The 22,833-nt window shown below is 42.3% G+C and overlaps 1 protein-coding gene across 1 annotated transcript in view; it reads right to left on the bottom strand.

The window, feature by feature from the left end:
- Positions 1-486: 486 nt before the first annotated feature.
- The window catches only part of CACNA2D1 (calcium voltage-gated channel auxiliary subunit alpha2delta 1), a 280,276-nt gene continuing 257,929 nt past the window's right edge, over positions 487-22,833 (bottom strand). The window contains exons 31-38 of the mRNA XM_070755088.1: positions 21,025-21,096; positions 19,721-19,873; positions 18,342-18,394; positions 16,362-16,417; positions 16,153-16,282; positions 14,443-14,552; positions 13,311-13,390; positions 487-2,355 (exon numbers count right to left, since the gene is read on the bottom strand). Of these exons, the coding sequence (XP_070611189.1) occupies positions 2,239-2,355; positions 13,311-13,390; positions 14,443-14,552; positions 16,153-16,282; positions 16,362-16,417; positions 18,342-18,394; positions 19,721-19,873; positions 21,025-21,096 (771 nt within the window). The 3' untranslated portion in view covers positions 487-2,238. The remainder of the gene's footprint in view (positions 2,356-13,310; positions 13,391-14,442; positions 14,553-16,152; positions 16,283-16,361; positions 16,418-18,341; positions 18,395-19,720; positions 19,874-21,024; positions 21,097-22,833) is intronic.

Raw genomic sequence — 22,833 nt, 5'->3', positions numbered from 1 at the left:
TGCCAGGTTCGCTGCGTTGAATTGTCCCAGTTCCGCTAAAGTGCAAATGAGGAAGTGAAAAAAATGCACTAGCGTGCTCAGCTAAAATCGGAAAATAAATAGAAGCGGACAAAGGGGGGGAAGGTTTAAAAACCCGCCATTCGTCTATTACGAATGCATTCTCAGAAATCTCTCAAAATCTTTGGGCTCAACCTCAGATGAAAGTCACTTGCTAGTGCAATGATATTTTACGGGGGTTCTCGTACAAACAATTGCAGTCTTTAGAATAATTCTGAGATATCAAGAAAGCCAGACATTCATGGGTGTGTTTTAAAAAAAGTCCTCGATGAAAATATTCTCTTCTCTGTCTACAACATTCTGCACCCCAAGCTAATTCATTTACTCACTGGACTGATGGTTGAGTTCATGATTAATCCGTATTTTTACATCAAACCCAAGAGTATGTTTGAGGGATTGGTTTGGGTTTTTCAATTTTTTTCCATTCGATTGTGGGTTGTGGGTTTTTTCCCCCCAGTTTGCTATTTGATAAAAAGCAGAATTTAAAATGCTGCATAACAATTGGGGATAACTTTTCAGTTATTATTATTTTCTAAACCCTGAAATAAATACCTGTCAATCTGATTTATGACTGGGCCTGTAAATAGTTATTCAGGTGAATGTTTTCATCTGTATAAAACCCATTTTCCCCCCGCATTTGAGAAGATAAATTAAATATACCCTCCTTCGCTTTTCAGCTTTTGCATTTCACAGTCGATTCAAATATCTGTTTAACAATATAAAACTTAAGATTCAATTGCATCACACCGCAATATTTGGTTTCTCACACAGCAAGAAAAGAAAAAAAAAACCACTCAAAGACCTGTTCAATAAACTACACTCTACCGTGAAAAAGAAAAGGGGGGAAAAATCTAGGAAAAACAAAACGAAACCTTTTAACAGAATAGCAGCTTCGTCATCATGCAAAAATTACCCTTGGAAACCAACATTCAATATATTCACACAAAGACATTTGTATTCACAAACGTTGCGTCTCGAAAACTTTGGAGGACTTTAAAAACCGGTAAGACAGTGCTTTGAGAACAAGGAGGTTCCATACAGACATTATCAACAGCTTGCGCAACGAAGGACAAGATAGTGGGATGATACGTTCTTTAAAAAAAAAATCAATTTTGACATTGTTTGCCTTTTTTTTTCCCAGAACTTTGCATCCCGTTCATGAAGTTATGGAAGCGGATTGGTTTTTTAGGAAAAAAAAAAAAGACGATCTGTTATATAAGGCATTTTACATCATGGTGAAAAGTCTCGCAGTGTCTCAATTCAATGCTTGAAGTTCTCCAGATCTTCGACATCGATCCCACCGCCGTTTCCAAAAGGAAACTTTTTAGCTGTCTTCTTTTCTATTGTTTTTTTTAAAAAAAGGTCCTTTCTATTTTAAAACTGGTCGCCGCCTTCTCAACCATCCTTTCGAATTTCCCCTCCCCTCCAGAATATTTGAAATTCCTGGGGTTCAGGTTTGCTGACGCCGTTGCATTGATGGGCTTGGAGTTGGCAGTGGAAGCAATGGACGAGAAGCAGTAGTGAAGACACCGCCTCTGTGTTTGGTAAAACCGCGGCATGGATTTATGCTTGGTTTTTCCCACCGGCGCACCGGTGTGAAACGAAGTTGAGTTTGTATTCAAAGAAAGTTGAAAGCAGGCATGTAAATAATCGGTATTCTAAACCAAAAAGGCGAAGGAATTGGCAAACGTCTTTTCTCCCCTTTTCCTTTGCAAATCAGGCATTCCAATGTCGAAGGAGTGCGACCCACTCACAAATTGCATTCGGACAAATAAAACAGAAACGAGGTGACCTCTTAAAGGGGAGCCCTTTTTTTAAAAAAACAACGCAGAGTCTTCAAAAGCACACACACAAGAGAAGACCTTACCCCCAACCCTGCAAACTCCACAGTAAAGCACATACAGAATTCGGTTCTGAATGGCCTGGATGATGAAGCATTCACACACGTGTTAACGGATCCGACACACCAACATGCAGCCACGGTTGGTGCCTCCGAACGCCATCTCCCCGAGAAGAATTTTTTTTTCCCGAGTCACTGGCGACGACGTTTGAATCTGCAGCTGGAGCAGACGGGACCCTCCTTGTTTTTTTTCCTTGAATGAAAAAAATGGTGGGCTAACGTTTTGGCAGGATCTCGGTTGGGTTTAGATTAGGTTTTTTTGGGGGGTGGGTTTCTCAGGGTCATAATTGGCCTGCTCTGCTTCCAGATAACATCCAGAGCAGGATAAACTGGATTCCTACCATAGACCAGAGTGATGGGTTCAATCCAGAAACTCCACCACACTCAGTTGAATCGTCCTGTTGGTAGAAGAGAGAGACACAGAGAAAGAGAGATTTATTAGAAATCATGGAAACATCACTAGACAGATGTTGACTTCTTTACCCAATAATCTTCTCGCTGGGAACCTTTTTGTGCAATTTAGTCTCACCGAGTGGACCCATGCGGGCATCAGGCTCTGAACAGTTCCTAAAATACAGTGGTACCTCTACTTATGAACTTAATTCATTCTGTGACCAGGTGGTCAAGCAGAAAGGTTTGTAAGAAGAAGCAATTTTTCCCTAGGAATCAATGTAAAAGCAAATAATGCATGCGATTGGGGAAACCACAGGGAGGGTGGAGGCCCTGTTTCCTCCCAGGAGATTCCTAGAGAGGCCCCATGGAGGCTTCTCCCTGCATTTTCCGGTCCTGTTACCACCCAGGAGATTCCTAGAGAGGCCTCACGGAGGCTTCTCCCTGCCTTTTCTGGCCCTGTTTCCTCCCATGAGATTCCTAGAGAGACCCCACAGAGGCTTCTCCCTGCCTTTTCCAGTTACAGTTTCAGAGGCTCGGGTTTGTAAGTGGAAAATGGCTCTTGAGAAGAGGCAAAAATAATCTCGGACACCCGGTTCTTATCTAGAAAAGTTCATAAGTAGAGGCGTTCTTAGGTAGAGGTACGACTGTACTAGACTTCCTGATGTTAGAGAAGCCAAGTCACCCAATCTTTCTTACCTGAGATACTCTTTCAGTTGTGACTTGCCTTTGTGCCCATTCCATAAAGCCATCACCCAGTTTCTAATGAGATTATTGTGATCCAAGTTATAACTAAACACAGCTTGTTCAGCCACTCCTGTCTTCTAACATCTCTGTGTACTCTAGCATCAAGAAGAGGCTCTTCCCATTCTCCCGAGTCACTCATGTGCACCTCTGGAGGTGCAACAGCCCCTCTGACTCCACATCCTCTCAGACTCAGGTGCCTCCTCACTCTCAGGCTCAGGTTGGCCTAGGGCAGGGGTAGGCAACGTTGGCTCTTCTATGACTTGTGGACTACAAATCTCAGAATTCCTGAGCCAATCCTGCTAACTCGGAAATTCTGGGAGTTGAAGTCCAAATGTCACAAAAGAGCCAACTTTGCCTACCCCTGGGCTAGGGGACCAACCCACCCCCATCTCTTGATCCTCAGAATCCATGATCAGCTGCCCAGGATGTGGACCAAGCCACAACATAGAAAAAACCATGGCTGCCAACCTGCCTTCCATTGAGGACATGTAGACTGCACGAGTCAGAAAGAGGGCTGTGAAAATATTGACTGACTCCTCGCATCATGGACACAAACTACTTCAAGGGTTTTAAAAGTCCAAATACTCATTAAATTACATTAAAAAATATCTTTCCTCTACTTCACGGAAATTCATTTTTCACGGGTGGTCTTGGAACACATCCCCTGCGAAAAACAAGGGATCGCTGTATTCCTATTATTCTTCTCATTCCTCCTATAACCTTTTCTACTTATGACCATAACCATGTTGCGTGCATCTTTACAATTTTATATTGTTTATTTAGACTCCTAGTATGACTTATTTAATTATTTCGTATCCGATGACCGTGTTGTATCTTATGATTCAAGATGAATGTATTTATGATGACTGTGGTCATGATTTATCACTTACATCTACACTGAGAGCATCTGCACCAAAGACAAATTCCTTGTGTATCCAGTCACACATGGCCAATAAATAATTCTATTCTATTCTATTCTAAATTCTTATTCTATCTTATCCTATTCTATCCTATTCTATTCTGGATTCTATCCTAAATTCTTATTCTATCCTTTCCTATCCTATCCTATTCTATTCTATCCCATCCTATCCTATTCTATTCTGGATTCTATCCTATCCTAAATTCTTATTCTTATCCTATCCTATCCTATTCTAAATTCTATTCTATTCTAAATTCTATTCTAAATTCTATTCTAAATTCTTATTCTATCCTTTCCTATCCTATCCTATCCTATTCTATCCCATCCTATCCTATTCTATCCTATTCTATTCTGCATTCTATCCTATCCTAAATTCTTATTCTTATCCTATCCGATCCTATTCTATTCTAAATTCTATTCTAAATTCTTATTCTATCCTTTCCTATCCCATCCTATCCTATCCTATTCTATCCTATTCTATTCTGGATTCTATCCTATCCTAAATTCTTATTCTTATCCTATCCTATTCTATCCTATTTAGGATAGGAAAGGATAGGATAGGAAAGGATAGAATAGAATAAGAATTTAGAATAGAATTTAGAATATAATAGGATAGGATAGAATAGGATAAGATTTTCTATTCTAAATTCTTATTCTATCCTTTCCTATCCTATCCTATTCTATCCCATCCCATCCTTTCCTATCCTATCCTACTCTCTTATTCTATTCTATATTCTTATACGATATGATATACTTCATTGCACTGCACTATTCTAATCGGCAGTGCTGACATCACAACATTGTCACCAGCATCTTAACTGTTTGAATTTTTTCAAGAATGCCCTTACTGTAAATTGGATGCAGAAGTGTTTGTGTGGATATGATAGCAAAGAAAGACAAGGGATTGCTCACAACCCACAAACACATACAGAGTGAGTAATTCTCCCACCACCGGATGTTATTTGTCTATATTGAAAAAATGTCGTGTTGGTTTTAAAATAAATAAATAGCGTGCATAAAGTCGCCTTATTGGTATTCATGCTGCATGTAGAACAGTGCCTTGAAATGTAATATAAATGACTCAGAGGAAAGGAAGCCAAGGAGAGATTTATTTTCAGAAAGCTTCGAACGCAATCCTTTAGCCCTCGGAAGTTTGGAAATAAGGTACTTTTTGGAATACCCAATGATCCATTAATCATAATTTTTTTCTTAACAAAAATGCAAGCAAAATGGAGCGGAGAAAAAAAACCTGACTCGCCATGCAACTTATTCCAACCCCGATATTGCTAAATAGATTGTCCAGCTTTTTTTTTGTGTGCAAACAGTATAAGCCATGTTTGCTGGTTATCAATGACTGCAGAGATTCAATACAGTCGGTGTCTGGAGGCTGTTGGGGCCTGGATGGGTGTCAACAAGCTCAAACTCAACCCAGACAAGACGGAGTGGCTGTGGGTTTTGCCTCCCAAGGACAATTCCATCTGTCCATCCATTACCCTGGGGGAGGAATTATTGACCCCCTCAGAGAGGGTCCGCAACTTGGGCGTCCTCCTCGATCCACAGCTCACATTGGAACATCATCTTTCGGCTGTGGCGAGGGAGGCGTTTGCCCAGGTTCGCCTGGTGCACCAGTTGCGGCCCTATTTGGACAGGGAGTCATTGCTCACAGTCACTCATGCCCTCATCACCTCAAGGTTCGACTACTGCAACGCTCTCTACATGGGGCTACCTTTGAAGAGTGTTCAGAAACTTCAGATCGTGCAGAATGCGGCCGCGAGAGCCATCGTGGGGCTTTCAAGATTTGCCCACGTTTCTGCAACACTCCGTGGCCTACATTGACTGCCGATCAGTTTCCGGTCACAATTCAAAGTGTTGGTAATGACCTTTAAAGCCCTACATGGCAGTGGACCAGAATACCTTTGGAACCACCTTCTACCGCAAGAATCCCAGCGGCCGATAAGGTCCCACAGAGTTGGCCTTCTCCGGGTCCCATCAACCAAAAAATGTCGTTTGGCGGGTCCCATGGGAAGAGCCTTCTCTGTGGCGGCCCCAGCCCTCTGGAATCAACTCCCCCCAGAGATGAGAACGGCCCCCACCCTCCTTGTCTTTCGCAAATTACTTAAGACCCACCTATATCGCCAGGCATGGGGGAACTAAGACATCCTCCCCCAGGCTTTTATATTTTATGTTTGGTATGTATGTGCTGTATGGTTTTAATTGCTGGGGTTTTATATATAGAAACATAGAAGACTGACAGCAGAAAAAGACCTCATGGTCCATCTAGTCTGCCCTTATACTATTTCCTGTATTTTATCTTACAATGGATATATGTTTATTCAGTTATGTTTTTTAATATTGGATTTGTTTTACTGCTATATTGTTTTATTATTGTTGTGAGCTGCCCTGAGTCTTCGGAGAGGGGCGGCATACAAGTCCAATAAATTATTATTAATTATTATTATTATTATTAAATTATTGTTGGGGTTGGTCGCACAGCCAGTCAGATGTTTAGACTCGATTTGGCGGTTTTGTTGACCTATCAAGTCCTCTCCAAGAAATAGAGAGATGTTGTTCCTTGGCGGTGTTAGAGGTACATTGCAATGTTGTCAGCTGTTCCAACTAAAGCCAACTTTTGCAATTGACCGATGGGGAATTTGTCAATGCCGATGGGGCTCAAATGGTAGGGGAGGTCTGGTGGCCTAAAAATAGAGCTCTCGCCTCACAATCAGGAGGCTGTGAGTTCGATCCTAGGTAGGGGCAGATATACCCTGTTTCCCCAAAAATAAGACGTACCCCGAAAGTAAGGCATGTCAGAGGTTTTGCAGAATTTGCTAATATAAGGCACCCCCCGAAAATAAGGCGTAGTCTAGTTTACATACGGTACGGTGGAAAAACATACGGTACCATTCAAAGCTGTTCATAGCGGTACCGTAATAATGTGGCGTCCCCTGCTGGCCCCTTCCATCGCTTTGTACTGTCCAGTACAGCAGACACAGTCTTCTGCTGTCTCACCGCCATTACTGCCTCCACTACAGTGCATAGACTGTAGTTTCCCTGGTGGCCGGAAGCTGCAATAGCGGGAGTATACTGTTGTACCTTATAAGAGCCGTCATTTGTGTGTGTGGGTGCCATACGGACAGGTACCATACCATAATCAGTGTACCGTACGGTACACTTTCTTTGGGGGTATCAGCTTTTATGCCTGGGAATTTGTCTTATTTGAGAAATATAAGGCACCCCCCGAAAATAAGACGTAGCACAACTTTTGGAGCAAAAATTAATATAAGACAATGTCTTATTTTCAAGGAAACACGGTATTTCTCTCTCTGGGCACCGTGAGAATATATCTGCTGAATATAACTCCACATTGGCAACAAGAAAGGCATCGGGCCACTAAACACACTGCTCCATTTGGTTGTCCAGATTCTACCCCACAAGCAGTGATGGGCAGCAGGCAGTGAGGTCAGGTTCTCTGTCCTGGTAGAAAATTCCAGGCGAACCTGTGCAAAAGGTTATTGTACTTGCTTGAGGCCATGTGGGCAGAAAGTGGTCCATATCACAGCTGTATCTATTCCTGTTGCCTCTCAACATAGACCCACTGAATTAAAGTGACCTTTAGTCTCAAAGAAATCTACAGAGGATTTTAAGCTAATCTGAGAATAAATCTTTGTGATTGGCTTCAGACCTATTCTACTCCATTCCATTCTCTATATTCCATATTCCATTCTATCCCATTCTACAGGGGGTGGACAAAAAAAAGGAAACACTTGACTTTTTGGCATCATAATGTTTGAATATGTTCAAATCAATCAAAACTTGACATATTTTAATGTTTTTTTAAAATTCTGTTATTTGATATGTTTTTTTAAGCTGCCTTTTGTTTTTTACAGAAATTTAAGGAAATTGGTGATAACCTTCTAGAGATGGCAGAGCTCTCAGACTTTCAAAGAGGTCAAATTGTTGGTGCTCGAATGGCAGGCGCTAATGTAACAGAAAGTGCCCGAATGTTTGACGTTTCAAGAGGACATGTCTCAAAAGTCATGACTGCTTTTGAAAGAGAAGGGAAAACGTCCTCAGCCAAGCACAGGTCTGGTCCAAAGTCGAAGTGGTCTGAGAGAGACCATCGGACTGTAAAGCGAATTGTTAGAGCGGATCGCAAGACCGCAGCTCCTAAAATCACTGCAGAGCTCAATAGACACGTACAGAACCCAGTTTCCACAAAAACTGTTCGAAGGGAGCTTCACAAATCTGGATTCCACGGAAAAGCTGCAAGGTGGTTCCATTTTTATGTCCACCCCCTGTATTCTATTCCATTCACAGCAATCTGGCATAAAGCAAACAAAAGACCAACATTTTCCAGAATGTTTGTGGGATTCATGAGGCCCCCGAGAAACAAAATAATTGTGGAAGACAGCCACAGCTTATGTTTTGCTTGGACCTGTGCCTAACTCCTGGGGTTGGGAGGAGGAAGATGAAGACAACCTGGAGGAATTATGTACGGTAGCATCCTATTGGGTTAGACAAGCCAAGGGAGAAAGTTTGCCAATTTAGCTTCTGGGAAAAGATTAGTTGGCAACTAGTGGCACATCTGGGATGTTGTAAATGGGCAAACTACTCCCAGTAAAGATAGAACATAGGTTGAAATGGGAAATCCTTTTCTGGTGGATGTTTCATGACTCAAACTGTTCTGGTCTCCGGCTAAGGCCACTGTTAATTGGAATAAAGGCTTGCTAAATGCAGAGATTTGTAAAAACAAAGCTAGATGAACTGCAAGATCTCTTTCAACTCTAGTAATCCAATCCAATCCAATCTAACCTAATCTAATCTAAAACCTTACAGAGCAGCACCTCTGGAAAGCGAAACATTCCTGTTGGGCTTCCAACACCCTTGAACGGTGGTAAATATTTCAACGCTCGGGTTGTCCATCAACATTCCCTACCATTCCCCCCTACGGCTTAATCCTTTGAGCCTGCCAATCATGGAGGGCAAATTTAGTCTCTCACCTTGCAGAATCTATCGGCCTAGAAGTGATATGAGAAAATCACATCCTCCTACTCATCTGTACATTGTGGTTTTTATTGTTGTTCTCTTGTTTTACTTTACTCAAGAAATGCCGTTGATGCCAATGTTTGTATAGTATTAGGAAGCAGCACTTTTGAAAACATACAGCTATGGTGTTTGTGGATATTTAGCAAGCCAATTTTTTTTCAGAGTGATGATGTTCTTTTAGATTGCTGATTTGTTGCTGTTATGGTTTTATGGGGGATATTTTATATTCCACAGCATTACCTCTACAAACTCACCCAATGTCTAAGAGGATTTGAGCTGTGCAAAGTTTTGATTGAAGAACAGTTCATTCAAACCATCCTTTTTGAGTGATGTTCAAACCACAGATTCAAACTGACTCAACACAATTCTTTGAATCGAAATGCAAATTGTAATTAAATTGACTCAAATCCTTAAATTAGATCTTGGCTGATTCACATATCCATATTGTCCGCATAAATTCAGGGACTATAGCACATGGATGCATAATACGAACAAGTAGCAGAGCCAGACCAGAAGTTCTATCTTGTCAAATGCTTTCTTAATTGACAACAAGAAGTCCATAGTTAGGCCAGGAGATCTTTCTTCTTCAGAAAATTACTGCAAACCGGATTAGGAATGATAACTTTGTAAAATCTATGTCCCTTTCTTGAATTGTGGCCCATCCCTTCCATGTCAAAATTAAAGATCTACAAAAACAATGAAATGAAAATAGACATTCTAGTGGGGTGGTCCCAATAGACCTTGAAAGAGGGCGGAAGGGCTGAATATTGGAAGAACAAATAAGTGAATCAAGTTAATTGATGACACCCCTCCCCATCAAAAAAATGAAGTAATCAAAGATTTTCTCATGGAAAAAAGAAGGAGAAAGGGAAGGGAAGAGAAATAAGGAAGGGGAAGGGAGGAAAGGAAAGGTGGAAAGGAGAGGAGATGGATAAGACAGGGAGAGGGGAAGAGAGGAGAGGAGAGGAAGAGTGTACAGGGAGAGGAGAGAAGGAAAGATGATGGAGAGGGAGAGGAAAAGGAGAGGGAGAGGAAGAAAGGAGACAGAGAGAGAGGAGAGGGAGAGGAGAAGGAGAGGAGGAAAGGAACAGGGAGAGGAGAAGGAGAGAGAGAGGAGGAAAGGAGAGGAGATGGATAAGACAGGGAGAGGAGAGGAGAAGAGAAGAGAAGAGAGGAAGAGGAGAGGAAGAGTGTACAGAGAGAGGACAGGAAGAGGAGAGGAGGAGAGGAGGAAAGATGATGGAGTGGGAGAAGGAAAGGGAAAGAGAGGAGAAGGAGAGAGGAGGAAAGGAGACAGGGAGATGAGATGGAGAGGAGAAGGAGAGGAGAAGGAGGAAAGGAGACAGGGAGATGAGATGGAGAGGGGAAGGAGAGGAGAAGGAGAGAGGAGGAAAGGAGACAGGGAGAGGGAGAGGAGAGGAGGAAAGGAGACAGGGAGAGGAGAGGGAGAGGAGAAGGAGAGGAGGAGGAAAGGAGACAGGGAGATGAGATGGAGAGGAGAAGGAGAGGAGAAGGAGAGAGGAGGAAAGGAGACAGGGAGAGGGAGAGGAGAGGAGGAAAGGAGACAGGGAGAGGAGAGGGAGAGGAGAAGGAGAGGGAGAGGAGGAAAGGGGACAGGGAGAGGAGAGGGAGTGAGGAGGGAGAGGAGGAGGAAAGGAGACACGGAGATGAGATGGAGAGGAGAAGGAGAGGAGAAGGAGAGAGGAGGAAAGGAGACAGGGAGAGGGAGAGGAGAGGAGGAAAGGAGACAGGGAGAGGAGAGGGAGAGGAGAAGGAGAGGGAGAGGAGGAAAGGGGACAGGGAGAGGAGAGGGAGTGAAGAGGGAGAGGAGAAGGAGGAAAGGAGACAGGGAGATGAGATGGAGAGGAGAAGGAGAGGAGAAGGAGAGAGGAGGAAAGGAGACAGGGAGAGGAGGGGGAGAGGGAGAGGAGAAGAGGAGGAGAAAGATGAGGGAGAGGGAGAGAGAAAGGGAAAGAGACAGGGAGAGGAGAGGGAGAGGAAAGGCAGAGGGAGAGAGAGAGAGAGAAGAGAGGAGATGGAGAGGAGTAAAGGAGTGGGAGAGGAGAGAAGAGGGAGAGGATATTAACCAGCTCCTAACCTCTTTCTGAGAGAAACCAAGCTCTGAAGAAGCCTAGCACCCACCCTTTCATAAACTCATCGGTTATATGCATTCTTAGCCCCCTTTTTATTCTTGCAGTTTGGGGGTTGGGGGAGAAATGAAACAAAAAAACACAAAATTAGAGAAAGGAACTAACCATCCACACCACATGAAAAGTTGCAGAAAAATGGAGACAGAAGTGGGCATCATGGCAATGGCGAAGCTCCTCGTGCATAGAGGCTGCTCCTATTAGTAACAGGGCAAAGTAGCAAAGAGAGGAGAGGAAAGGAAACACAGAAAGAAACACACAGAAAGATGAAATCCCATGCAAAGTTGGCTGGCCGATAGAAGAGATAATGTGAAAAGCAAATAAATAAATAAGATAATAATAAAAACAACAACGCAAAAGACTTTACAGAGAGAACTGGAAAGGAAACTTAACCCAAAATATCAAAACACCACCGTTACTTGACTATCATAGAGAAGGGCACATCGAGCTAAATAAGCAAGACTCGGTTGTGCGTTCACACACAAATATCCAGTGTTGTCGACTGGGGAGAACAATCCATTTTTCGCCTTTGTTCCCAGCAAAGCAGAAGTTCTTGTGTGTCAACATTTCCACCGCTCGAAATGTGCGGTTCTGAAGTTCTCACACATATGTATGTAGTAAGCTCTGTGTGTTTGATGACAGTTTGATATATTGGTAAGCTGTAATGTCTGTCTGATATGTAAGACAAAGACAGTCTTGTAATATTATTACTGTATTGAGAGTTATTGACTGATTTGAATGTGTATGACCAGACTGTTTAACTTGACTGTGCTATTTCTAAAGTAAACACCTTAATCTCTCTGTCTTGTATGACTGAATAATTACTCATATCTCCTAGATATCTGCTGGAATCCCATGTTTTACTCTGTGCATGTCCTTGATAAGTCAAAGGTTCTGCATAGTGATGGGCAAACTGAACCCACACAATTCGGGTCCGTACCAAATTTTGCAGTGTTCGGTATGCCGAACACGAACACGAAATTTTTCCAAACTTCGGGCAAAGTTTGGGGTCGTGTTTGGTGTTCGGAGCTTTGACGTCACCGGCAGGTTGCTAAGGACGCCAAGGTGATCACTTCCTGGATTCCATGGAATCCAGGAAGTGATCACCTTAGCGTCCTTAGCAACCTGCCGGTGACGTCAAAGCTCCACCCCCATAATCTCTTCATGGGAGGGATTCCCCGTTCGGGTTCAAGTTTGGGTTCAATTCGGATTCGGATGAATTTTGCCTAAAATTCAGCCGAACTTGCCAAACCCAAACACCGTTGGGTTCGCCCATCACTAGTTCTGCACATTCCTTAACAGGCACTTCATAACATGAGCGTGATCACGCATAACAACAACCACCAAGTTGGAAGGGACCTTGAAGGTCTTCTAGTCCAACCCCTTGCTTAGGCAGGAAACCCTACACCACTTCAGACAGATAGTTATCCAACATCTTCTTCAAAACTTCCAGTGTAGAAGCATTCACAACTTCTGGAATGTACCGTATTTTTCGGAGTATACGACACACCTTTTTCTCTCGTAAAAGAGAGTGGAAATGTCGGTGTGTTTTATACATTGAATATAGCCATTTTTGGCCTCTCAAAACCCCACCCCATGTCCCATTATTACAAAACATGGGGGCATTTTTTGCAAAAATGGGGTATGCAGAGGGTTTGGGGGGCCTGCAGAGTTCTCCCTGGGTGCTGGGGGAAGGCAAAACCCCCCACTTTGTGAAAAATGGCCCCATTTTTGCAAAAAAATGGGGCACACAGAGGGTTTGGAAAGCCTGCAGATTGTTCTTGAGGGCTGGAGGAGGACAATCTTTTCCCCATACACCGGTGTGTCTTATAGTCTGAAAAATATAGAGAGGAATTGTGTGTGAAAGCACAATTGAAAGGCAAGGCAGGTCAAAAAAAAAAAAAGAGCAGCCTGTCAGTTTTATGTTAATTGTGAGAACATTTGCACCAGAAGGGTTTCGATCTAGAAAGTGAGCAGTATGTATAAAGTGAGAAAGAGTAAGAAAGAGAGACAGACAGAGCAAACTCAATTAAAGATGGAAACTATTATCAAGAAGGGAGGAATGGGGGGAGAGATCTTATGTCTAAAAGAAGAGAAGACTTACTTTAGCGTCGTCAAAGCAAGCATCTGGCCCTTTCCTGTATCTGGGATGCTGGACCATTTCACAAGGGTTGGGTCCTTCATCTGCCCATTGGTTAAGGAACACAACACAATTCTCCTCTTCTCTCTCTCTGTGTCTCTCTCTCTGTCTCTCTGTCTCTCTCTCTGTCTTTCTCTCTCTCTCTCTCTCTCTGTGTCTTTGTCTCTCTCTCTCTCTCTGTGTGTCTTTGTCTCTCTCTCTCTCTCTCTTTCTCTCTCTCTCTCTGTCTTTCTCTCTCTCTCTCTCTCTCTGTGTCTTTGTTTCTCTCTCTCTCTCTCTCTTTCTCTCTCCCCCTTTCTCCTGGAACGAGATATAACTTTTCCTAGTAAGATAACTCAACACAATGAGATATCACAGATTATTTTATTACAGGCACTCACATGATAACTCGTGGTTATGATGCTATTCTTCTGTGGTATAATCTTTCCCATTGGGAAGATAAAAAGAGGTTGTATTGTCCCCGCTTCTACATGTTGCTTCTACATGCTGTCTTACTTAGTGAAGGACAAAGAACCCACTGGAAGGCTCTCTCCAAACACCCTTCATCCCAGATCAGAGCCAATAGGAATACACAGATGTGGTCACATTACATTGCTTAGAGTGCAATTTCACTACATTTTCCCCAAATGTCTTAAAGAAACATTTTGATTTTATGCCTTTGTTTATAGCTTTTGTGCCTAAGGTAAGACTAAATCTCACAATTTCCTGGTGATTGGCCCAAAGTCACCCTAGCCTGGTGCCTTCACCACTGCATCAAACACCACTACATCAAACTGACCTTTTTTTTAAAAAAAATGATATTGTTCTAAAGCTGTGGTTATGTTTTACCCTGGAGAAAACCTACCTCTGTCTATTTGCTAAAGGCCAATACTGACTTGATGGGACACAACCAACCAATCAATGAAAATGAACATTGTGAGACCATATAGAAAGGAAGCTGTACGGAATAACATCACATCACATCACACCCACACCCAGACACAAACGACTTTTGGTTTAGAAACAGATCCTCCAGCTGTTTCCAATGTTCTTTTTTTTGGAGGGGGGGGTCAATAAATACAAATCCAGTCTGAAGGGAAGCGGGAAAAAAGGATACCAGGCTTCTCGGCTTGCAACAGCGGCTTTGGGTCACAATGACACAATTCTTTACTGTCGCTCATGATGAAAACCAAATTGGTGTTGGAAATCTTCTCTGCGTGAAAAAGCCTGACAAAGGAAAGACAAACGACACCCAACAGTTAAAGGGCTTGGATCAAGAAAATTTCAGTTACTAGAACGTGAACAAAGATTCGTGCAAATGTCATCTTAGAACAGAACTGCCAATGCAATACTCAGATTGAGGATTCCTTTTCCCCAAGTGCATTACTTTAATGCTTCCAAATGTAAAAGTGTGCAATAGGGTTGATATTTCTGGAGGCGTCTGTAATATGGCAAATGATTTAGCTTTACTAGATAAGTGGTCAAAGCAATGGAAACTGCAGTTTAATGTTTCCAAATGTAAAATAATGTACTTGGGGAAAAGGAATCCTCAATCTGAGTATTGCATTGGCAGTTCTGTGTTAGCAAAAACTTCAGAAGAAAAGGATTCAGGGGTAGTGATTTCTGACAGTCTCAAAATGGGTGAGCAGTGTGGTCGGGCGGTAGGAAAAGCAAGTAGGATGCTTGGCTGCATAGCTAGAGGTATAACAAGCAGGAAGAGGGAGATTGTGATCCCCTTATATAGAGCGCTGGTGAGACCCCATTTGGAATACTGTGTTCAGTTCTGGAGACCTCACCTACAAAAAGATATTGACAAAATTGAAGGGGTCCAAAGACTGGCTACAAGAATGGTGGAAGGTCTTCAACATAAAACGTATCAGGAAAGACTTCATGAACTCCATCTGTAGAGTCTGGAGGACAGAAGGAAAAGGGGGGACATGATCGAAACATTTAAATATGTTAAAGGGTTAAATAAGGTTCAGGAGGGAAGTGTTTTTAATAGGAAAGTGAACCCAAGAACAAGGGGACACAATCTGAAGTTAGTTGGGGGAAAGATCAAAAGCAACGTGAGAAAATATTATTTCACTGAAAGAGTCATACATGCTTGGAACAAACTTCCAGCGGACGTGGTTGGTCAATCCACAGTCACTGAATTTAAACATGCCTGGGATAAACGTATATCCATCCTAAGATAAAATACAGGAAATAGTATAAGGGCAGACTAGATGGACCATGAGGTCTTTTTCTGCCGTCAGACTTCTATGTTTCTATGCTTCTATGTAACAGTTACGGTAGTGACTTGGCACCATCGTGTGACGCATCACCCTGACAACAAAAGTGTGTATAATCAAGGTTGTGATTTTCCCACGTGCAATGGATGACTGTGAATGTTGGACCATAAGGAAGCTGAGCGCCAAAGAATGGAGGCCTTTGAACTTTGTTGGTGGAGAAGACTCCTGTGAGTCCCTTGGACGGCTAGATGATCCAACTGGTCAATCCTAGAGGAGATCAACCCTGGCTGCTCATTAGAAGGCCACATCCTGAAGATGAAACTCAAATACTTAATGAGCCACCTAATGAGAAGGAAGGACTCACTGGAGAAGAGCCCAAAGCTGGGAACGATTGAGGGCAAAAGAAGAAGGGGCGAGAGAGAACGAGGTGGACACAGGGAGTCATTGAAGCAGTCGACATGAGATTAAATGGACTCACAGGATGCTAGAGGACAGGAAGGAACATTGTCCGTGGGGTTGCGGTGGGCCAGACACAACTTTGCAACCAACAACAAGGGTGGGGAGGGATGTCTTGAGGGTTTCAAAGTGACACATACCTAGAACAGTTGATACAGTCCAGAATGCTGGTGAAGGTTTTCTCGTCCGACCCAAAGAAATATTGCGTTTGTACCGTGATACAACTCTGTTTGGATGGGAAGCCGCTGAAATCGTCTTCTTCCATATCCACTGTGGAACAAACAACAGGGTCACCTCTGCGTGGAGTTGCCGACGGACACAACATTTCTCCCCCAGTTTCTTCACTTACCTGCCCCAAGGAAGCGTGGAAAGGTCAGCCCCCAGATTAGCTGTTGCAGAATAGACCTAGATCAACAAACAGAGATAGGACAACCATTTCAAGATCCATTATAGAAACCTCTTAACATTTCCCGTGCGGCTCATTCCATGTTTTGTAGACAGGTAGCCCTTGACTTATGGCTGCTTAGTGGCCATTCAGAGTTAGGACGGAACCCCCAAAAGGTGATGGGAGAATTCCGTGCATGCAGAACTAGCCACAGTACACAACTATACCTAAGTGAAGTCTTCAATGAAAAACACTGGAGCGGTCTTTCTTGTAAAAATATATATTTACTTTTCTTCTTGTCAAAATGCTTCTCTAAATAAACTATCACCTTTACATTTAAGCACTATAACACAGAGAAACAGAAACATAGAAGACTGACGGCAGAAAAAGACCTCCTGGTCCATCTAGTCTGCCCTATTTTTTCTATTTTATCTTAGGATGGATATATGTTTATCCCAGGCATGTTTCAATTCAGTTACTATGGATTTACCAACCAAAGACGTGCTGGAAGTTTGTTCCAAGGATCTACTACTCTTTCAGTAAAATAAGAGTAGTAGACCCTTGGAACAAACTTCCAGCAGACATGGTTAGTAAATCCACACAATACTATTCACAATACTATTATGTAACTATCCACAATACTATTATATAACTCTTAGAACATCCACCACTGCAACCACTAAGAACTAACCACAAACTGCAAAACACCCAGCACAAAAACCACACTAGTTGAGTCTCCGGAGAGGGGCGGCATACAAATCCAATAAATAAATAAAATAAATAAATAAATAAAATAAATAAATTTTAGTAAAAATCGTTCAAGATAGAGCCAAGGATCAATAGATAGATAAATAACTTAAAATTCTTTGAATCCTTCTTTAGGGGTGGTGGGGGTGACGGGGTGTGTGTGTTGTTTGGTGATGGGCACATGCACTGTGCACTGTTATATGTTTGTTTTTTGTAAACCTATAAAATCAATAAAATTATTCTAAAATAAATAAATAAATAAATAAATAAATAAACTATAGCAAACCACTCTGTAACAAGCCTACTGGGCCCACCAGAAGTTGGGAAAGAGACCGTTTCTGGCCTCCAGGGGGCCTCCGGGAGGAGGTGGAAGCTGTTTTCGCCCTTCCCAGGCATTGAATTATGGGCGTGGCCACTCACGCATGCACAATAGCATGTACACATGCTCTTTCGGCACCGGAGGGAAAAAAGGTCCACCATCACTGCCCTAGCCTCTGGCCAACGAGCGTGTGGTACGTTTGTGGTTTGAATGTGAATGAATGGTTTTTAGCCTTTTTAGAATAGCTTTAGATTAGTTACTTATATTAAATTGGATTTAGATGTGTTATTGTGTATTTTTTTTATTGATGAGTTGTGAGCCGGCCTGAGTACACAGAGAGGGGCAGCATACAACTCCAATGAATGAATGAATGAATGAGTGAGTGAGTGAGTGAGTGAGTGAGTGAGTGAGTGAGTGAGTAAGTAAATAAGTAAGTAAATAAATAAGTAAGTAAGTAAATAAATAAGTAAGTAAGTAAGTAAATAAGTAAGTAAATAAATAAGTAAGTAAGTAAGTAAGTAAATAAATAAGTTAATAAGTAAGTAAGTAAGTAAGTAAGTAAATAAGTAAGTAAGTAAATAAGTAAATAAATAAGTAAATAAATAAGTAAGTAAGTAAGTAAGTAAATAAGTAAATAAATAAGTAAGTAAATAAGTAAATAAGTAAGTAAGTAAGTAAATAAGTAAATAAGTAAATAAGTAAGTAAGTAAGTAAGTAAGTAAATAAATAAATAAACAGACAGACAGACAGACAAACAAACAAACAAACAAACAAACACAAAGTTGTGCATGCAACTCCATTTTCACTACTGGTATGCAGTGTGGCCCATACCGGCTAGCAACCCAATACTGGGAATGATCAGCAAATTGCAAACTTACCAGGCAGCTGCAGAGGTCCACCATCCAAGATGTAAGATATCTGCTATGGTAGGCTAGAAAAAACAACAACATGAAACAAAGAGCGTAATCGTGGAAGCATCTCTGGAAAGAGCCATGGATTCTCTCCCTCTAACCTGCAGAAATCGACTGACTGATTAATTTTTTTAATGGAATCTCACTGTCCTCCCTGATTTCCTGGGAGGTTGTGTTTTATGAAAGTTTTCCTTAACGTGTTAATATTGTAAGAACCTAAGAAGAGCCACGCTGAATCAGGCCAAACCCATCGAGTCCAGCATTCTGTGTCCCACAGTGGCCCACCAATTGTCCATGGGGATCTTGAGCAGAGAGAGAAGGCAAGACCCTCCCTTTCCCTTGACCCACAACAAAGGGGACCTTGCCTCAACCAACATAGAGGTGGCACAAGGATGTCTGCTTCAATAACCACCGATACACTTGGCATCCAAGAATCTGTCTCATCCTGCCTTGAAGGTCTCCAGGCTGACAGCTGTCACAACCTCTTCTGGAAGGGATTCCCATCAACCAAGGACCCTCTGGGTGAAGAAATATTTCCCTTGATTTGTCCTCACTTTCTCACCTCTGAGCTTTAGGGAGGGCCCCCTCGTCCTAGTATTGTGTGATAGAGAAAATATTTTTTCTCTATCCACCTTTTCTATCCCATGCATGATTTTGGGGTCCTTGCTGTACCTCTGGAAGAGCAATAAGATACAGGATGAGAGAGAACATGTGGAGAAGGGACACACCCTCTAATGGCGTCCCTTATATAGGCAGCTTCTTACCCAGCTTCTTAAAGTGGCAGTAACCCTTCTGCCTCATTCCCATCACATCAGCTTCCGGTTGCCTCCGTTTACAACCTGTCATCAGTTTTACAACTATTACATCTACATACAATTGTATCTTTTTCTTTTATGTCCACTGAGAGCATCTGCACCAAAGACAAGTTCCTTGTGTGTCCAATCACACTTGGCCAATAAAGAATTCTATTCTATTCTATTCTTTTCTATTCCATTCTTTTCCATTCTATTCCATTCTATTCTATTCTTTTCTATTCTATTCTATTCTATTCCACTCCATTCCACTCCATTCCATTCCATTCCATTCCTTTCTTTTCTTTTCTATTCTATTCTATTTCATTCTCTACATTAAGTATTGTACTTTATGATTCTTGACGAATGTATCTTTTCTTTTAGGTACACTGAGAGCCTCTGCACCAAAGGCAAATTCGTTGTGTGTCCAATCACACTTGGCCAATAAAAAAATCTGTTCTATTCTATACTAAATCTAATGCTATTCCATTCTATTCCAAATCTACTTCGACATTTGTGGAATGAGTTTCGCAGAAAGGCGCAATGCGTACTGACCACATGGACCGAGCGAAGTCCTGCTCCTTGTTTCGGTTCTTCTTCTGGATCACACACTGACTGATAGTCGTAAGACTTGTTGAAGGCATACAAGGACATGTTAATGAGATTTTTCATCAGGCTGGGGTCAATCTCCCCAAAGAATCTTCCGATCTAAGGCACAAAGAAAGGTGAGTCTTCAAAGAGAGGTCAAGCAACTACTGGATGTGTTTCCTAAAATGATACTGCTTACTGTATTTTTCAGAGTATAAGAGGCACTGGAGTATAAGAAGCACCTTAGTTTTGGGGGATGAAAATAGCGGGGTGGGGGAGAAATCTGCCTACCAGGTATTCATCTGACTAGTGTCCTTAGTCTGGTCAGCTTCAGCACATTATTTTATCCCCTGGTTAGGGCTGAAAAAACCTTATTTGGAGGGAATAGCAATGAAAACAAGCCTGCAAAGACTTAGGGCTGGGAAAAAGTTCTTTGGAGGGAGTAGCAATTAAAAATCCTGCAAGCTGAGAAGATTGTTAGCACCTCATTAGGGCTGAAAAAAAATCTTCTTCAAAGGGAGTAGCAATGAAAAAAAGCCTACAAAGACTTAGGACTGGAAAAACATTCTTCAGAGGGGGTAGCAATTAAAAATCCTGCAAGCAGGGAAAACCATTAGCACCTCATTAGGGCTGGAAAAAAATCTTCTTCAAAGGGAGTAGCAATGAAAAAAAGCCTGCAAAGACTTAGGACTGGAAAAACATTCTTCAGAGGGGGTAGCAATTAAAAATCCTGCAAGCAGGGAAAACCATTAGCACCTCATTAGGGCTGAAAAAAAATCTTCTTCAAAGGGAGTAGCAATTAAAAATCATGCAAGCCGGGAAAACCATTAGCACCTCATTAGGGCTGGAAAAAAACCTTCTTTGAATGGAGTAGCAATGAAAAGAAGCCCACAAAGACTTAGGACTGAAAAAAAAACCTCTTCGGAGTAGCAATGAAAAAATCCTGCCAGCTGGGAAGATTGTTAGCACCACATTCGGGCTGAAAAAAAATCTTATTTGAAGGGAGTAGCAATGAAAACAAGCCTGCAAGCTCAGAAGATTGTTAGCACCTCATTGGAGCTGGAAAAAACCGTTTTGGAGAGAGTAGCAATGAAAACAAGCCTGCAAGCCAGGAAGAGCCAGAAATATCGTTAGCTGGAAAAAAAAGCTTTGAAAAAGCTACATGCAGAGTATAAGACAAATCCAAATTTTCAGAAAAAGGTGCATCTTATACTCCCCAAAATATGGTAAGTAATCAGGTCTTCTGCACCGGGCTTCACTCAGTCACGTACCTGTGGGAGGTAGTTATCTTGGTTGGTCATCAAAAGAAAACCTCCATCGTCCAGTATGACACAATCAATGTGCTAGCAAAAAAAGAGAAAGAATCATAGAATATAATTAAATACACTATTGAAATTTACCTTCCAGTTGAATAAAAGTAGAACCCTCGAGTTACAATCACAGAAAGCCCAAAATATTACTAATTTGTTAAGTAAATTTTGCGTCACATTATGACCATGGTTGGTAAGTGAATCACGGCAGCTCTTACGTTAGTAGCCATGGTTTGTTAAGTGAATCTGGCTTGCCATTGCCTTTGCTTGCCAGACGTTCACAAAAGGGAGTCATGTGACCCCCACGGGACACGGTAACTGCTCCTTCGACCGAAAGGTAGCGACTGCTGCTGCTGCTACCTGCTTCCTCTTCCTTCCCATGCTGAAGGGCTCCCCTCTCCTCTCACTCGCTCGCTTTGTAGCCGGTGCATTTCTTTCACTGCGGTGTCTCCTTGGTTTGGCTGAAGCTGAGTTGATCTGGCCAGAATCAAGCTCCCCCCTTTGCCTTTCCGCGCCCAGATGCTCTAGGAGGCAACCTCGTGCCGGGTGTACGGGAGGCAGCGCAAGGGAGTAACCACAGGGAAGGGGTTTATTCCCTCTCCAAGCACCCGGGGAAAGGGAAATGCTTTGTTCGCTCTGGACTGCCAAAGCCTCCTTAAACGCCACCGAAAGGCTCCTCTGGCAGCCCAGAAAAGCCCGAGATGGCCGGGATTAAAGGGGGAATGGCAGGAAACCGGCCGGGCCTTCGTGCCGCTCTCAAATTTCCTGGGAAATTTTTCCGGGCTCTGGTTCTTAAGTAGAAAACGGTTCTTAAGAAGAGGCAAAAAAATCTTGAACACCTGGTTCTTATCTAGAAAAGTTCTTAAGTAGAGGGGTTCTTAGGTAGAGGTGCCACCGTACCTTAGAATGTGAATAATATACATATTTATACATTTTTATTCAATCAATCAAAAATCAATATCCTATTTTGCACTTATTTTTATCCTGTTTACCCATCTATTTTCCTTCATTCTGTTACACTCCCCTCCTTCTATCTCCATCTCTTCCCCCTACTTTCTTATTCCTTCTCTCCCCTTCACTCCTTTTTCTCTTTCTTTTTATTTCCTCTTTCTTCTTCTTTACTTCTCCCTGAGTGCTTCTTATCCTAGTTCCTCTCTTATTTAACAGACTGGGGACATATGGCGTGCCCTTCATGGCACCGGACCAGACTATCTCAGGGACCGCCTTCTGCTGCACGAATCCCAGCGACCAATTAGGTCCCACAGAGTGGATCTTCTCCGGGTCCCGTCAACTAAACAATGTCGCTTGGCGGGACCCAGGGGAAGAGCCTTCTCTGTGGCGGCCCCGACCCTCTGGAACCAACTCCCCCCAGAGATTAGAATTGCCCCCACCCTCCTTGCCTTTCGTAAGCTGCTTAAAACCCACCTCTGCCATCAGGCATGGGGGAATTGAGATACTCTTTCCCCCTAGGCCTTTACAATTTTATGCATGGTATGTCTGTATGTATGTTGGTTTTACAATAGGGGTTTTTAACTGTTTATATTGGATTGCCATATGCTGTTTACTACTGTTGTTAGCTGCCCCGAGTCTACAGAGAGGGGCGGCATTCAAATCCAATAAAATAAAATAAAATAAATTTTTTAAACTAAAGATGCCTCTCCTATAATCATTATTTTTATATCTTTTCTGTATATATAACTCTTTATTCTAGGTATATGTCACTCATCTAATGCTGCCTCTTCCAAAACTCATTTCATCTCCTGGCTCAAC

This window comes from Erythrolamprus reginae, chromosome 6 (genome assembly GCF_031021105.1).
Source record: "Erythrolamprus reginae isolate rEryReg1 chromosome 6, rEryReg1.hap1, whole genome shotgun sequence".
NCBI classification, from domain to species: domain Eukaryota; kingdom Metazoa; phylum Chordata; class Lepidosauria; order Squamata; family Dipsadidae; genus Erythrolamprus; species Erythrolamprus reginae.
The sequence above is the reverse complement of the archived record's forward strand: the minus strand, read 5'-3'. Positions and strand labels throughout refer to the sequence as shown.